Source organism: Camelus bactrianus, chromosome X (genome assembly GCF_048773025.1).
Source record: "Camelus bactrianus isolate YW-2024 breed Bactrian camel chromosome X, ASM4877302v1, whole genome shotgun sequence".
NCBI classification, from domain to species: Eukaryota; Metazoa; Chordata; class Mammalia; order Artiodactyla; family Camelidae; genus Camelus; species Camelus bactrianus.
In genome coordinates this window covers 4,314,520-4,332,703 of record NC_133575.1, presented here as the reverse complement: position 1 = coordinate 4,332,703, position 18,184 = coordinate 4,314,520, and the positions used below count along the sequence as shown (strand labels likewise).

Sequence of the window (18,184 nt, the reverse complement as noted above, 5' to 3'; positions counted from 1 at the left end):
TGCTTCTATTTCAGCATAAACCGCAGCGCCCTTTCCGTCCTCTCCGCCCGCCTCGGCTTAACGGCAAAGCTGCGCTAGGCAAAACCCAAACGTCAAGTTGTACAGATAGAGTGAGAAGTCAGTCTTCAAAGCTTCAAAGATTGTCCGAGAAGCTTATTTCTTGCAGGTTTTCCTCCTTCTAAAAGGAAGGCTTTTTTACTTGCTAAAAATCAGATGCATAAATGCATTGATGAGATGGTTGTTACCGACACGGTTTGGCAGGCAAGAAACGGTCATGTCGACGGGAGTACCTGACAGGCAATTCTAGCTTCAAATGATCCCAGTTAAAAGGCTTAAAATGCTGTAATTTTGTCATTTTTTGCTCTTTTCTGGCTATTGTCTTACTTAGGAATGAAAAAATATTATGACAACAGTGTTCCTTCTGTAACAATTTTCTACGAACTGGAAATGTGAACGTGTTGCCAAAGTTACATTTTGCCACGACTGACTCCAAGGAGACCATGGAGGGGAATGTCACTGAGTGTTTGTTCTAAAATTTAAGTAACTGATAAGCGTTCAGAGTCATCTTCGTCTAAATTAGAGTTGATAGGGGTGCCGGCGGTAACGACATTCAGCAAATGAAATTCCGTGTTAAGCACAGCAAGCACTCAGTAAACTCAAGAAAGAACAGAAGCTTGTTCCATCTCAGTTTTTCACATCCGTGGTGCTCGGGGTACCCAAATGGACAAGATCTATTTGCGATGGAGAAGAAGTTTGTTTATAGAAATACTGCTGTTTTATAACCTGCCTTCACTTTTATCTGCTACTTGGGAGCAAACGAAGAGACTAACAGAGCCCTGCCCTAAAGAAGACTTCCCTTCCCACATGGTTCCTTCCCTAAGATAACTGAAGAACGTTCAGCCATCGCTGCCCCCAACCCAGGGCTCCAGGCACCATGTTGAGCAGCCCAGTGGGTGAGCCCAGAAATCACCTGCAAACATAGACAGTTGGCGACCCTGAATTTCCACTCCACTCCCTGGAGATGCAGCTCCTTCAGACCATGGGCAGCAAGTCATGCTCCAATGAGCTCAGATGGCAAAGGCTGAGGGAAGGATGCCAAATACTCCATTTTCTCATGGCGACACATCAAACCAACAGAGGGTCACAAGACCCTAACACATCAAACTGGGCCATTTGCTCCCTTTTCCCACCAAAAAAAGCCTTTGAAAGTCTAGTTAGAGGAGAGATGGTGAGTTGAAGACACACTATGCGAGCAGCGAGGCGACGGAAGCTGTGTGCAGCCGTCATAATCCTAAGGGCCATCAATACAGTTCTGAATACATCCCAGGCCTTCTCCAATACATCCCAGCAAGACAGGCAATGCTGGAATCCCATTTTGCAGATGAGGAAGTAGAGGCCCATGAGACAGGTAACCTGCCCAGGTTTACCCACCTGCGGTGGAACCTCAGGCATCTGGCCCCAAAGTCTACGCCTTTCCCTGGCCATCCCACTGCCATCAACCCACAGAAGCCACGTCCCGTAAGGACAGCCATCCCAGTTAACACCATGTGGGACGTCACAGCACAGACCCGCGTCCGAATTCTGCCTCTGCCCTTGGCCAGCTTTGACAGCTTGCTGGACAAGCTGCTCTGCTGTGTGCCCTGGTTTTCACATCTGTAAAATGGGCTCATGCAGCCTCCTCCCCACAGGACCACACGGGGATGACCATGAATGCAGGGCACCTGGAGGGAGTGAGGGTGGGCAGCGAGGAGGTGCACGGCCACCATGAGAATCAGGAGCACGGTCGGCGAGGCGGGCGGTGGTGGGGTGACAGGGGTACAAAGCCAGAAGAGGTGGTGAGAATCGGAAAGGCCGGGACCAGAGACGACAACTTGACACCACACCTCCCACTGAACACAGCCAAGGGCGGTCTCATCCCTAACAGCCTGTCTCAACAGGTGGAAGAAAGCACTCCGCTCGTGAACTGCCCACTTTCGTGAAACCGCACATCCACTCACATAGTATAAAAGTCTTCGAATGAGCCCATATTTTTATTTTTCCTGTTCTATTTTTTTTTTTGGCAGGGGAGGGGTAATTAAGTTTATTTGTTTATTTATTTTTAGAGGAGGCACTGGGGATTGAACCCAGGACCTCGTGCATGCTAAGCACACGCTCTACCATTTGAGCTATACCCTCCCCTCTTCCCTCTTCTAAAAGCAAAACTCAATAAAGCTTTCACGCTGGTTAGTGAGGATTCTGGAAACATGGTGGATATACGTCCATTTCCGCCCCCCTCCTTTTCCTGACTCTCTTTTGCAAAAGTGACAGAACTGATCTAGAAGGAAAATAACTGACAGAGGACCATCATAGGAAGGCAGAGCGGGGTCCCAGGTGTGCCCACCTGGAGCTTTGGATGCAGGTGGGCTCACACAGCACCTGCCAACTGCTCCCCTCTCACTGCCCAGGAAGACACTGAGGAGCAGAGCAGGGATCTCCCTCTGTGGGACGGCCTCTCCCCGCGGCATGATCTGAAGGCTTTGTGCCCTGGGCCAGGTGGAACAGTGACTCCGGAGGGAAATAGGTAGTGGAAGGGGTGTGGCCAACATCCCCACCTGCCCTAAGACGCTTTGACATCAGCTTCCGGGGGTGTCGGGGCAGGCGTGAGCTGATCCCCACTGCCCCTCACAGGGCAGACCTTGTGTGATGAACTGTTCCATGCTGCTCAGCCTGGGAAGAGACCACTGGACCACAGCCACCTGCCGCGTGGTGGCTGTAATGGCTCTTCTGTTGTGAACTCCGCAGAGACCTGCAGAAAGAGCCCGACCTGGTGCCTCCCGCCTGGAGACAAAGTACAGCCTCGGGCCACCAAACATGTCTCACTCAAGTTCTGTGAGGTCTCACACCAGCCAAGGGTGCTACCCAACCCCGACTGATGCCCACAATGATGAGCAAACACTGTACATGGAGACACACACACACACACACGTTCCTCTCCATAGATTAAACACCTAACTGTAAATAGTAAGAACATAAACACAACAGGCAGCAGTACGAGAGAAATGTATATAATTTTGTGGGTAGAGAGAGCCCTTTTTCCCGCCAGTCATCAATCCCTAAAGTCATGAAGGAAAAGGCCTTCAAATTCGACCACGGGAATTCATCAAAACGACTCTACAAGCAACGTGCCAAACAAAAAAGCAGGAAAACCATTTGCAACATAACAAGTGAATATTCATGACTTAACGCATGGACAGCCCATACAACTCAATTAGGGGGCCAACAATTCAAGAGAAAAGTGGCCAAAAAGTGTGAACAGGGGATTCTGAGGAGAAAACAGACAACCGTGGACTAAAACGGAAAGTCTCAACTCCACATGCAGCAGCAAGGGAAATTTAAACGGTGAAAAGGCATTTTTTCACCTGACAAACAGACAAGGAAACGTCCTCTGGCAACCGCAGTTTTGGAATCACAATATCTGGAGTTCGTAGGATGACGGAGGAATTAGCGACATCACAGACCAACGGGTGTCCCGGCGAAAAGCACGGGTAAGACGCTGCAGGTAACAGCTACTAAAACTCCACTTTTAAATACTCTGATCCCGCGTTGTAATCTTGGCAAATCTTCCTTGTAAAAAACGCTCCCACAGATTCACACAGATATACATAGAGAAGAATGTTTGCGACAGCAGAGCTGTAAATAGAACAGCAGAAAGTTGCTGGGAAGTCAGATGCCCATCCCCGAGAAGAATGATTAAATAAACTGTCGTTGAAGAGAGAGGACATGAAAACCGAAATGCTGACACTGAAAGATGCCCAAGTAGACAGGTGAGGGATAAAGAAATGTTGCAAAACATTGGATGGAATTTGTATCAAACACTCACGACAGTTAAGAATCCTATCCGAACATTCTTATAAAGCACTGGCGACCTATTTAAAAAAAGAAATGTATGGAATGACCCATGAACGAGTTTACCTAATGGGGTGGGGTCACATACGGCACCCCCTTTCCCTTCTCAGTCTCTGCATTCTTTGGTTTTGTATAATACGGATGACCTGGGCCGTCAGAAAAAGAATTACACGTAGTGAGTCAAACATTCAGCATAAAAAAAAAATTCGGATTACACAGTCAACAATTAAAAAAATAGTTTTTCTCTTGCAAAGGGGTATAGGAGATGCCGCTGGACAGGGCTTTCAAAACTCTGCCCTGGAACTATGTGGAGGCTAGAAGTCAGCGGTCACTTCCTCCTGACACCTGGTGGACCCTGTACGAACAGAAAACAGCCCCCAAGCCCATCCGCTCCCAGGCTGGTCAGGGACACCATTTACCCCATGGCCACCCGCTCACCAAGAACCCCTCCAACATGCATTTCAGAAAGTGTCAACGATGGAACATCCTGGCAAACGGAATTTTACTTTAACGTATCATAGATTCATTTTCTTCTTCAAGGCTGCAAGGAGTTTGAACCTAAACAAACGTATACCCCACTAACCATAGCCCACACACTATTTACGGAAGCCCTGCATTTTTAAAAGTTCACATTAAACTCTCCCAAACAGTCTAACAGCGCATCTCCCTAATTTTTTTTTTTTTTTTGCATATATCCTGAAGCTTAGTGTCTATTTTTGGAAATCTAGCATGTGATTTTCTTACACTGTCTCTTCATTAAATAAGTTTGACAGTTGTGGGAAGAAAATTAGATACAGGTGGGTCTGCAGGACTCACTCCTTTACAAGGGACGGGCTGTCATCACTTCCCAAACGTCTTCTTGAAGTTTCAAAACCTCATTATGTATCTTGCATTCAGGTAAACAGTGGGCTGTAATGGAAAGTATTTCATGTCTCTCCTGTCTAGATCGGCTTGAATAAAAAAATCTGTTCATTAGGCAGAGGTTTTTGTAATACCAGACCCTGTCAAAAGTCCCAGGGTCGATGCTGCCTGTCTGCAGGCTCTATCTGCTGATTATCTGGGTAAGAGGGGATTGCAACGGTGGGGCTGGAGATCATCTTTCGTCTCATTCAGAGCTAAACTGCCGTTCCACACATACACCCAAGATTTGATACTCTGCAGTAAACTCATGCATTTCCAATTTTAAAAATTCAGCTGCCACATCAGGGAGTTAGCATCACGCTGACGCGATTAAGCAAATTTTACCCACGCGTGCATTTTTTAAGGTGTGTTATTTAGGATGCCGTTGAAGAGGAACTTAATGCAAAAGGACATGTACACATGAACACACACACACACACACACACACACACACACACACACACACAGAGAGACACTCCCAGACACCTTAAACTCTATTTGAAAATTCCCTTGAGGAATTTTCAATGAAGAGAAGCACCCATGTGAAAATAAAATCCAATTTGTTGCTTGAGTTGAGTTTTAATAATTGTGTCATTGACGGCTTGGGATGCAGAAATTAAAAAAAAAAAAAAAAACCAAACTGCTGGCTGAATATTTAAAATACACTTTGTAAGCTAAACACAGAGGTACGGTTAGCAGAGGCAAACTCCTGGAAGATTCCGCTGCGTACCTCCTCCGAGCCATGTCATCCATGGAGGACAGGACTTATGAATCCATGCTGGCTAAATGACAACGTGTTTTTTTGTTTGTTTGTTTAATTAAAAAAAAAAAAAAGAAAGAAAAACGTCTGATCTGTTTAGGAGTCAATACAGTACGGCATATGTAACTTTCTGAAAAAGAGTTGCCCTCTTTCAGTGCAAGTTATTAGGTATAAAGCAACCTGACAAGGATATACTGCCCAGCAAAGGGAATATAGCCAATATTTTAATACGAGCTATACACGGAGTATATAACCTTTAGAAATGTGAAGCACTGTACTGCACACATGTAACTTACATCATGTTGTATATCAACTACAATTCAATAAAAAATGAAGTAAATTACAGTTGCCCGCTTTCACTCATTACATTAACAAAGACTTTGGGGGGGGTGTTGTTTCAGAAATCACAATGCTAGCCGTGTGTAGTCAACTGATACGATCAATTGGTACAACCCGTTCTTTTTTCTGATATTTATCTTTTTATCGGCTTCTTTGTACAACCTCTTTCCACATCTCACACGTTTTCTTTTTGTTTTATATGAATGTTGCACATGTTTTTTAACTGCTCTGTCCTTGGTCTTTTTAGTTTACTATGTTTTTTTTTTTTTCACAGCAGGAAATTTTAGATCTTATGTCATTAAATTCGCCATCTTTCCCTTTTTAAAAAATTTTTTTAAAGTTCTTTGGCTGTTTTAAAAACAATTTTGTATTGAAGTGTAGCTGATTTACAATGCTAGTTTCAGGTGTACAGCAAAGTGACTCAGTTATACATATATACATACATGTATGTATTTTTCTTTCCAGATTCTTCTTCATCATGTTATTACAATAAGTCAGACAGAGAAAGACAAATATCGTATACTGTCACTTATATGTGGAATCTAAAAAAGAATGATACAAATTCTATTCACAAACCAAAAACAGACTCAGGGACATAGAAAACAAACTATGGTTACCAAAGGGAAAAGGGAGAGAGGGATAAAGTAGGGGCTGGTAATTAACAAACACACATTACTATACATGAAGTAGACAAACAACAAGGACCTACTGGAGAGCACAGGGAAGTGTATCCAATTTCTTCTAATAACGTATAATGGAAAAGAATGTGAAAAGAAAACACATGTATGTACATATATGTGTTAAATTCTCCTTTCTTCTTGGTTCTTTCGCTTTTATGCTCAGCAAGACCTTGCTCCCCTCGACACAGACCTCAATATATTTTCTCGCATTCTCCAGCAGCGCCATTTTCCAAATTCCACCTGCCCAAGGAATTTGCTCAGATAAATGGAGAACAGCAGGGTCGCACAGCAGGCAGGACAGAACTGGACTGAACTCCTAGCTCTCTGCATCCATCACTTTGGGTGAGCGACTCTCGGATTCCAAACTTCAGTTTCCTGGACAACTGACTTCTGTCCCGTGAGCACCGTCACTCTCTTCCTTCTCCGCCTCCTCGTCATCATCACTGGACCACCCTCATCACCATCGCCGTTTCCTTCTTCATTTACCGTTATCACCTGTATCACCATCTGCATCACTGCCACCATCATCACACCTTCCAAATGCACGCAGAGCACTCACCACCGTGCCAGGCCCTGGGAGGTCACTATAATGTCTCCCTAAAAGTTCAATCACCCTGTTGCAGTGAATGCATCTACTCTCACCTGTCTGCCTGAACTGCCCTTTTAAAATTTACACAAGATTCTCTTTCCCCACTTCCTCTTTCTTTTCCATCATTCTGTCTATTATGAAGCCAGGGCCACATGGTTTGTTTATTTTAATTTAAACTCTACAGAGCACAACTTTTAAAAAAATAATTGAAGTAGAAAGTTGACTGACAATATTGTGTTATTTTCAGGTGTACGGCAAAGTGATTCAGTTATATATATATATACACACACACATATATACACACACACACATATACACACACACACATATATATACACACATACATTTTTTTCAGATTATTTTCCATTATAGGTTATTAAAAGATATTGAGTATAGTTCCCTGTGCGCTACAGTAGGACCTTATTATCTGTTTTATGTATCTGCTAATCCTATACTCCTAATTTATCCCTGCTTCAAATCTCTTTCTCTTTTGGTAAACATAAGTTTGTTTTCTACGTCCATGAGTCTGTTTATGTTTTGTATATATAGATTCATTTATTTTTTTTTTATATTTGGATAGGAACTTTATCCTTCTCTGACTTATTTTGGCTAGTATGATAATCTCTAGGTCCGTCTATATTGCTGCAAATGACAATATTTCATTTTTTATGGCTGAGTAGTATTCCATTGTATAAAAATGCCACATTTTCTTTATCCAGTCATCTGTCAATGGACATTTAGGTTGTTGCCATGCCTTTGCTATTGTAAATAGTGCTGCTATGAATATTGGGGTGCACATATATTTTTGAATTAGAGTTTTCATCTTTTCTGAATATATGCCCAGGAGTGGGATTGCTGGATCATAAGGTAAATCTATTTTTAGTTTTTTAAGGAATCTCCATACTCTTTTCCACAGAGGCTGCACCAAACTGCATTCCCACCAGCAGTGTAGGAGGGTTCCCTTTTCTCCACAGCCTCTCCAGCATTTATCGTTCGTGGACTTTTGAACGATGGCCATTCTGACTGGTGTGAGGTGATACCTCACTGTAGTTTTGATTTGCATTTCTCTGCTAATTAGCAATATTGAGCATTTATGTAGAGCACATTTTTAAACAAAAGTGCAAGTTAAAAAAACACATCTAAGAATTCACACAACATCCAACGTCTGCTTGCAGAAAGACCAGGAGATACATGTGTGCTTTCCTTCAGGAGTTCAGGAGTTTAATGATGGAACACTTTCACGTTCTGGTTCCTATGGCCTCAAAGTGCACCCCAGCACAGCTCGCCATCACGGGCACCATGGCTACAACGTGACAACGATGCGTGTGTCATGAGCACCTAGCTCTCAATACCGCCTTGGCGTCACGGAGCCGACAGATGGGGCTTTGCTGCACAGAGCTGGGAGCCAGCACGCTCTTAGTGTACGTGGACCATCCCCGTTCCCTCCCTGAAACCGGTTAAAAACCTGGTCCTCTGGCTGGTGACCAACCCCTGAAATAATTTCCAAACCTCGACAGTGAGTGTCTATTTGATGCAACTGGAAGTTCAGCTCATGAACATGTTGTCCCTAATGGCTCTACATTTCTCCCCATAAAGCCCACCACTGGCCTGCCACCCTCGCTCCCCAGCTGTAGACCTTCACTCTGAAAGTGAATGAAGCCACTCAGCCGTAACCATCGCAGGACGGCCGAGCTCGTCATCTCTGCTGCATCTCTGTCACAGCAAAGGTGCCCACCGAACTGGTGCCCTGGCTTCCCAGCTCCTTGATCTCCTGACACAGGAACTTGCATCTAGTGTTTCAGTCATCATCGTAGATATACGCCACAGGTCTGGAGACACCTGGAATTGTTCTGCCTCTGAAATTAAACACTTGCACCTTGTTCTAGCCTTCCACCACTTCTCCTACAGTCCGACTTGGACTCTCAGCCCATCACTTCCCAAGCCACCAGCCCCCTTCCATCCTCCTTCCCCTCCCGTACTCTGCCATCCTCGTCATTCTCTTGCCAATCACCCAAGTCCCATGCCCAGTCAACTTTTGTGACATTCCCCGGCAAAACTTCAATTATCCATCAGTGCCACGATCCTTCTTCCTGCCCCTGCGTCGGACTGAAAAGCACACACTCCGACTGATGGATGCCCACACCCAACTCACCATTTCCAGGAAGACTAAGTTCAACACAGTATGATAAGTCATCCTGCGTCCAAGTCCTCCCATGCTTCTTAAAAAGGAATATCCAACCTCACTTACCCCCAGCTCCCCCCAAATCCCTCACTTTGCAATCTGGTATAACCCTAAAGTTCACAGGAGTGAAATCCACTGGACCCTTTTTCTCTCTTCCTCAAATGACGTCTCAGAAGTCTTAGTTGGTGCTGACCCTCCTTCCTGGAGATGTTCCTCCCTCTGAGGCCCATGACCCCACTTCTCCTAGTCTTTCTTCTGAGTGTCTGGCTGGCCTTTCATTTTTCTTTTGGGGATTCTTCCTGATATTCCCTTCCTTTGAATGTTCTACTGGCCCTGCCCTTCCATTTCTAGGAACCCTCAGAAGTGAGCACCTGATTTTTCACACTTTAAAGAAGGTCCCATTTATCAGGAATAAGAGCATTTAAAAATTTCAAGATGGAACACCGATGCATTGAAGGAATCCCAAGGGAAAGACACAGCCTTACAGCTCAGATGACATTCTCTACAGAACAGAAGAAGGACAAAATACCTGGCACTACTTTGGTTGGCCCCGAAATGCTAGTTTTCGAGAAGTAGGAACCCGGAGGTGGATCTGTAAACTTCGGCCCTGGATTTAAATGGAGATAAATCTTGAGTCACAAGGTGCTCAACTGTTTGTTTTTGTTTTGTTTTCTGAATTTTTATGTATTTACTGATTTTCTGAGTGGGAGGTAATTAGCTTTACTTATTTATTTTTAGAGAGGGCACTGGAGATTGAACCTAGGGCCCTGTGTATGCTAAGCATGCGCTCTACCACCTGAGCTATACCCTCCCCCACTGTTTTTGTTTGTCTTGTTGTTTTAATTTATTTTTTTCTGTGTGTGTGTGGGTAATTAGGTATATTTTTTATTTATGAAACGGAGGTACAGGAGATTGAACCCAGGACCTCACGCATGATAAGCATGCACTCTACCACTGAGCTATTCCTTGCCCCCTCAACTGGTTTTTAATATTCTTGCAAAGCATCCTTATGCACTCCCACCGTTGGACTGGTATCCACGTGCGCAAGAGAAAGCTAAGCTCGCCTAGTGATTTCAGCACCTTGGACAGGGCCTTGCAACCAACAGGCATCTGCCCTTCGTGACGCCATCTTCAAAAATTACTTAACTGGGCACCCACTGTGGGCCTGGTCTGTAGCACCCTAAAATAAATGTCTTCTACATACACTCAGCCACAGCCCTTTTGTCAGGGTAAATAAACCTATCACCGAGCAGTTACTCAACGTCCACTGCATTGCAGGCTCTGAGAATGATTTCACTTACTCCACGACTCTTAGAAAGAGTCCATTTTAAACAGACCATCCCTTGGACCCACATCCAATAAGCCAAACCCTGGTTAGAATTATGCTTTATGTTTGAGGGACCTGGACCGACCCCTAAGGCTCCTGATTTTCAGAGTTTCCTTGTGGTTCCCGTGGCTTGTGCGACTATCCTGACCTCTTGCTAAATGAGGACTTCCAATTTACTCTCCGCTCTTCAAGACACATTTGACAGGTAGTCACACACGATCTTGACCCATGTCTTGACTATACGTCAGGCACAGAAAAGAGGGGTTCATTCTGCACCCCCCCCACCCCCAGCTCGTCTTTCATGAATTCATCCATTATTTTTCCTTCTGGTGGGTTCTCTGCTTCATTTCTGCACCCACAGAAGGTGCCCCAGGGGGATAGACACTGGGAGAAACTGAGGTTGCCTTACCAGACACAGCCAGTAGGGGGTGCCACATCACAGGTCCTAAGCAACTCACAACCAAACTCGTGAGGGATTCTGGGGTCCCAGTAGGAGGGTTGGTGCTTCTTCCAGATTAAAAAAGAGACTCACTGTTTTCATTGGAAAGAATCTCGCATTAGTCACTGGGTCACAACCCTCAGAAGTGACAGAGGTTTGTTTTTTTAATTGGAAGGTTTGATTTGAAGCCAGAGATTTATTTTCACAATTGCCTTATTGTATTCTCGACTTGCATTCCTCTTTGTAGGCTAGAGAATTTGCTAGTCTCATCCCAAGCAGGTGCTGATTTTTGATTCCTTCACGCGGTTCTATGAATAGCACAGGGTTCTTAATAAAAGCTAACTACAGGCAAATGCCACCTGACACCCTGGAGCCGTGAGCGCTGCAAACGGATGTGGCACAGACAAGAAAGCACTGGCTGGGACCGCCTCCAAACCTCCCATCCCTCCACCTGCTCCCTCTGTTCCCTCCCACCACCCATTCACAGGTCTCAGGTAAATATCATTGCATTTCCGAAGGAAGAAAAACAGCTAGAATGGCTCCCACCCAAAATAACTGGTGTGCATTTGAGAACACCACGATTTCACCCACTCGCTCTTCCTCCCCTAAAGCTCCGCAGCTTGGGAATTAATTGAGGTTGAAAATCAGACTTGCAATAGTGCCACGACTGCCCAAAGGCTTCACCTGTGTGTCCTGCTGCAATGGTGAGGCCGGCCATCGGCCATATACAGGGACCTTTCCCTTTTCAAACCTCTCAAGAATTATGTGCACTTCACTCATTTGTCCCTTTCTCCTCTGGGTTCTTATTAGATCGCCTGGAAGAATCTTAAACCCCTTAGCAGCGCCTCAATTCTCTTAAGCCAGGGTCTTACCATCATTACATTTTAATTTCTGCATCCAAAAATTAAAAAAAAATAAATAAAGAGGCACAGAGTGGGCATCTAATAAAGGTGATGAATGAAGGAACCAGCTCTTTCCCTGTGATTTATTGTTGACTGTGTGCACTACAACACTACACTGATGTGGCCTTTCCGGTTACCTGGAAAGCCGTGGAGGGAGGTGGACCAGACTTCAGGCGACTGCATTCGGATGGAGGCCGACTGCTCATGCATTGTGTGACCTGAGGCAGGTGCACTCAGCCTTCTGCAAGCCTCCCCCTGCCTCATCCACAGAACGGGAGTGATGCCCCGACTGTCGCCAGCACAAAGGGAGGGGATGCCCGGGAAGTCCCGGGCCAGGTGCGGGGGACATGCGCTCAGCAGGCGGTAGCTGTGATGACTATAATGGGCCCACCCCTCGAATTGCACGGTGGTGTTCAAGCTCCAGGTCTGCAGCCACCACGACACCCCTGGCGTAGCCCTCACACCACAGCTGTGTGGCCAGTTCTTCTGGTGTTATTATAACACAAGCTGGAACGGTCGTGCCACTAAGAATAAGACGCTGAGGCACCAGGATGTGGGGCGGGGGTGCCGCGGAGGACAATTCAGTAACAAAGGTTGTTTTTATGAACATGGCTTTACCGGGACAGAAAAACCTGCAGAGGAGAAAGTTATGCTCCATAGAAAGATGCTGCCTCCAGGCATTCTGAAAGGAAATACTCTCAGGGACAGAGATCTGCCCTCTCTAGCTGACTGCTTCTCTCTCAGCGGCTCCCGGTGCTGGGTGCATTCATTTTTAAGCCAATATCCCTGTGTTATTTTATGACATGATTATTCAGAACGGTAGTCTCCTTCTCTGGGAGAGTGAAAGAAAGAATATTCCTGGAAAGAAAGAATATTCCTCAAGCTGCTCAGAGGTACTGGATTTGTAAAACAACAGACACCCTGAGAAACGAACGGGATGGCTTAAGGGGAAGATCATATTTTTTGGCGAAAAAGAAACAACACAATCCTCTAGTAGTATGATATCAGGGTCTAACGCAGATCTCAAAGATTAAAAACCCCTCTCCGTTCTATTCCAGATGCACCAGTAGCAGGAAAGCATTGGAAGTCAGACTTTTTAAGAAGTCAGGGTAGGCATATGAGCTGCTCTAATTAAATAAAACTTCATCAGTCAGTGTGATGCAAGCAGCCTGAGTTTGCTCCGTAGCCAACAAACGTTAGAGGGCCACAGACAAAACCTGTTACATTAACATGTAACACTCATTAAAGAGATAAAATATGCTACGGATTCACACTGCGGAATAGTCTACTGATTCACAGTACCAAGGTGTGGACGACGTGAACTAATTTCCATGCGACATTTTCAGAAGGAAAAATGACTCAGGCAGGCTTGTACTGGTGTCTGTCAAAGCCCCGAGTATAATGCATTCTCCTTACGAACCTCATTAGGGGGAATGTTCTGTTTTGTTTTTCCTAGTGCGTATCCATCATTTGTACTCACTTCTGTTATCCACTAACATCACAGAGATCGTTAGGGAAGAAAGACACTGAGAACTTGCCTCGTCTGAATTCTCCACCCAGCCCGGAGATTGAAGACATCTTTCAAGTTCACAGAGATCGTTAAAGCAAGAGCTAGAAGCTTGAATAACGGTGCAGTCTTCTAGTCGTGAAGACCACGCTCCCACCAAGATGGAGACGAAACCGAACAACGCTTGCTCTTGTAATCAACACAGTTGGTGGCCCTCACGAAATGCAGTCTGCTGCTTAAAACAAACCAACAGGAGAACTCTGTGGCCACGCTAAAGTATCTCTAAAACATCTAGATTCCAAAACTGTCCAATCAGTGGACAAGAAGAAAAGGAAGGAGGAACGAGACACGGAAAAAAGGAAATAGAGAAAAATCTTAAGCAACCTGGTTGACGGTGCCATTTGCTCAATTTTGTCCAATTTTGTCCAATTTTTCCCGGCCAGACCAAGCAATGTTACCATGAGAGATGCAGTACAAAAGACAGGAACTGAGTGAGAAGTTCAGAGCCCACTGATCTGCCGTCCCTGTGCTGAACCGACGTACTCTGGCTACACCCACACCCTGGAACAGACCCGAGACGGCTCAGCTGTGCGGAAGAATGCAGGTCTCCATCATCTCATGTAGACGTGCGAGACACAATTTTAAAGGGAAGACCCTAAAAAAGACGTCCTTCTGGGGCCTCTGAAAAAAAAATGCCACCATTTCTCAGAAACAGGGTAACCTCTTAGGAAAAGGAGAAGGGACGCAGGGAACGAGGTGGTCTTTGCAGCAAGAAGAACACAAGGTCCAGGAGAAGCAGACATGGTGTGAGCTAATAGCAGCCTTGGAAGGCCCTGTGGCTATGGCACCGAGAGCCTCTGTACCCCAAATTCACCACGGACCTAGCTTTGTGAAAGGCAAGGGATTGCTCATATTTAATTGCTAAAACAATAAAGCAGTGAGAAGGATTAACGCTTTAATTCCCTTTCTTCATTAATCTCTTCCATCACCAGCCCCCAACCCCCAGACACAGACTCCCCCTGGTGCCGTATCCATTGGCAACTGCAAATCACGCACTCGGGGCTGAGATGCTTTTTACACTCTGTTTACCTTTCATTATTAGTGTTTGTTTGGTTACCCTTTTTGAAAGGACAAAACAAAGAAAAAAAAAAAAACACATGCTATCTCTCAAGGCGTCAGGGACACGGGTGGAAACTCATAGGAAGTCAACTAGAAGCAAGAAAAGACTGAACCGCATTTGAAGGGCAGACTGAAGATAAAGGTCCACGTACCCACACTCCAATCCATCTCCTCCGCAGCGTCCCCGTAAGCACCGTGTTTGCTTTTGCCGGCAAAGTCCTCGCTGGAGAAGAGAGCCGTGTGCACTTGCAGGTAAGACAGGACCAGCAGGAAAGGTGTCTCAGCATTCCTGCGAGGGGAAAAAAAAAAATCCCAGAGCCAAATAAGCACGTCGGCCACCGTTCTGACTAGGGTCCCCCTAGGATTACACAAGGCCGTTTGAGAATTCAGGAACCACCACCAAAGGAAGCCTAATGTCGAATCTCTGATTCACGGGAAAAGAAGCCTGCACAGGTTACTCATGATGACCTTCTACTGACCAGCACACCGAAGTGCTACGTCCTTGAATGAAAAGCACCAGAGAACCACCTGCATTTTCTTTTCTTTTTTTTTTTTTTAATTGAATTCTGTTCTTCCCTCTCTGTATGAGATGAATATGAACGCAGGCACCTTCAAAAGAGTACCCTCTCTGGAATATACATACAGAAGTAGTTGACACTGGACACACTCAAGTGTCTTGACACCATCTTGCATTGTCAACCACTCACATCCACATCTTTCCAACACCGAGCCAACTCTGCCTTCCGCCATCCTGCCCACCTTCTACTACGGAGCAGGTGTCCCAGAATGAACGCTCAATGGCCAATGCTGAGTTCTGGAAGTTAAATGGACCGTTCTCTGAACCAGCCCAAATCATCAGTGCTTTCGTCGAGAGAGACGAATGGTGTTGCAAAAGCATTTCGTAATCCACAGTGCACCTAAACCTACCCTGCTGGAACTGATTTCCTGAGGGGTTGTTTTTTTTTTTGACACAGAGGTACTGGAGACTGAACCCAGGACCTCGCACATGCTCAGCACACGTTCTACCGCTGAGCACCCCCTGTTGGAACTGCTGCGGATGGAAAGACGCTGGAGAGTCTTAAGCCATTCCCGATGTGCACCTGGAGCCCTTCTGGACCCCTGCTAGGCAGCCCAGTTACTGTGTGGGTCTCTGGCCACTTTGAAGGGATCACACCCCTTGTTCAACATCTTTGCCAGCAAGTACAAGTTCTAAAGAAATAACCTATTTAACGAAGTCACCAGTGCTTTTATACGTTTACTTAATCCCCGAACCCCTCACGATACCCCACAGACTTCTGCACACAGTGTGGCCTCATCGTACCCAAAACCGTATCAAATTTAGGAACTGGGTAACTGGGCAGCATGTCTGCAATGACTTTACTTCCAGTACACAAATGGATGACACGCTGACGGACGCGTTTTTAATTTCCTAACGCGAACGCGGCTTCGGTTCCTGCAGCCGCTGCGGCACCCGCGAGCCAGCGGTTCACACGTCTGGGGTAGGCAGCGCTTGTTCGAGGGCGCCCGCCTTTTGACACAAAAAAGAAGCACAGCCTGCCACAGTCGGGGTGAGCCAGGCACGGCCCCTCTTCGGAAAACAGACCGAACTCAGCAACTGCTTGTGAATCAGTCGCGTCGTGTTTCCTAGGTCCGGGGCTCGGCGATGCATTCTGCCTTGTTTTTTCTCTTACAAGAGTATATGGTGAAGGAATGTCATTATTATTTCACAACTGCGAAAGTACACGAGCACACACAGACACACACACACACACACACACACACACACACACACACACAAAGGCTGTAAGCAGCTTGTTCCACATCTCCCAGCAACTGACATTTGAAGGCAAGAGAGTAAGAACCCACAGCCTCTGCTCTGTAACTCTGTTACTCCCCAGAAAGAAGACGTATTTTTGTTCCGAAGAAGCATGCGAGCTGTCTTCCTAGCTGATAATCTGCATGTGAGAATGTGTCCCAAAGGCGTCCCGTGAGCTGCTTCCAAGGGTTTGTATCCTTGAAGAACCTGGAAGAATGAGACGAAGCCATGGCACACTGAGGACGTCGGCACACAGGGAGGTCTGTGACGTGTCCGTCCTGGTCGCTCTGGGGCGCAAGCATATCCGTGCTTGGACAAGCTGCACCTCCTTCTCAAGAAGCAGACGAGGGCCCTAAAAACTGGCTTGGATTTCCCAAAACAAACACAAAATTACCCTCTTTCTACTCGTCCCTAAATAGAAAAGCTACACTACACACGGGTACCATCTCAGTACGATCTCGGGCTCATCTGTTCTCCCGTTTTTTTTTAGAGTTAAGGAAGACAGATAAGGAAGCTTTAAAAAGTCAAGTCTTCCCAGGGCATAGCTGGTCATAGCTGGAAATGCGAGATGTGACTGGCAGTATGTGCTGAGAACGAAGAACGACTGTGTGCCTAGCAACTTGGACAAAAAAGGAAACAGCTGAAGGAAGAGGCGGCCAACGACGTCACTGGTGTTTTATAGCATCACAGGGGTCAGAAGATGCAGGCATGTCAACACATGCGGTGACAATGAAGGAGTCAACGATCAAGTCGGCACAACAGGCCAATAAGGGAGGCCGAGGTAAACGTCTTTAACGATGCGTGCAGGAAGAACGGTCAAGTTGCGTCCGAGTCCAAGACAGAACACTCTGGAGTTCCATCAAGCACCGCGGAATGTGACTTCTGTCTTGGAATGGAGGGGTACGCTCGGTGGAAGGGGAGAGGCCCATTCATGCACTGATTATCAGTACGCACCCGTGTGGAGAATTACTACCCTAACATCTCTCTACCATCCAGTAGAATCCACATCACAGAAACCAGACAAGGTGCTGGGCATCCAAGCAGAGTGATTTGTTTTTATACATGAAAACAAACCTGGAGCATTAAAGAAAACACACCTGGCTTGCAAAAACACCGAAGCACAAAATGCACCACCCCAGAACAGAGGTGTGATCCGTGGAGTGCAGGCCTGCGGGCTGGACAGACAGCCATCACCGCTGGGCTGTGACTGACAGCTGGCTGTCGGAGGAAGGAACTCTTCCTTAGCCATATCCTCTGAGACAGTGGGAAAAGCCACCACTGTCACGGCCAGGCTCACTGTGACGGCCCAGGACTCTCTTCCTCGCTGTGACCTTGAAAACTAAATGACACTAGAGCAAGTTGTTGGGAGGGAGAGTTCTCCGTAACAGCTTAACTCCTTTTTTTTTTTTTTTTTTTTTATTAGCTGGAGCACTTCAGTAAACAACTCTTGAGAATTTATTGCTACTGTCTCACACGCCGTGTGAGAAGACAGAACTTTCAGCTGCTACATGCCTTCCCTCTCTCTTTGTTAAAAATACAGAAGGCAGCTCTGCATCTTCCCAGCAACCTGCAATCACTTCAATCTCAGAATCGGAATATTTACATCCTGTCCACGCGGGAGTGAAACCCAGACAAGAGGATGGTGCCAGCGTCATTTTTCTTTTCTGTCCGCCACGATGTTCTTGAATATCATCTTCCTCTTTGGAGATTTTGACCTTTATTTTTCAACAAGCATCCGC

At 46.0% G+C, this 18,184-nt stretch overlaps 1 protein-coding gene across 9 annotated transcripts in view; it reads right to left on the bottom strand.

Annotated features, from left to right (window-relative positions):
• The window catches only part of STS (steroid sulfatase), a 499,782-nt gene that overhangs the window by 406,434 nt on the left and 75,164 nt on the right, over positions 1 to 18,184 (bottom strand). For all 9 annotated transcript variants that reach the window (XR_012504613.1, XR_012504612.1, XR_012504611.1 and 6 more), the window contains one exon: positions 14,782 to 14,918. Coding sequence is in view for 5 of the 9 variants with exons in the window: in XM_010963972.3 (XP_010962274.2) it covers positions 14,782 to 14,918 (137 nt within the window). In the remaining 4 variants the exon portion in view is untranslated. The remainder of the gene's footprint in view (positions 1 to 14,781; positions 14,919 to 18,184) is intronic.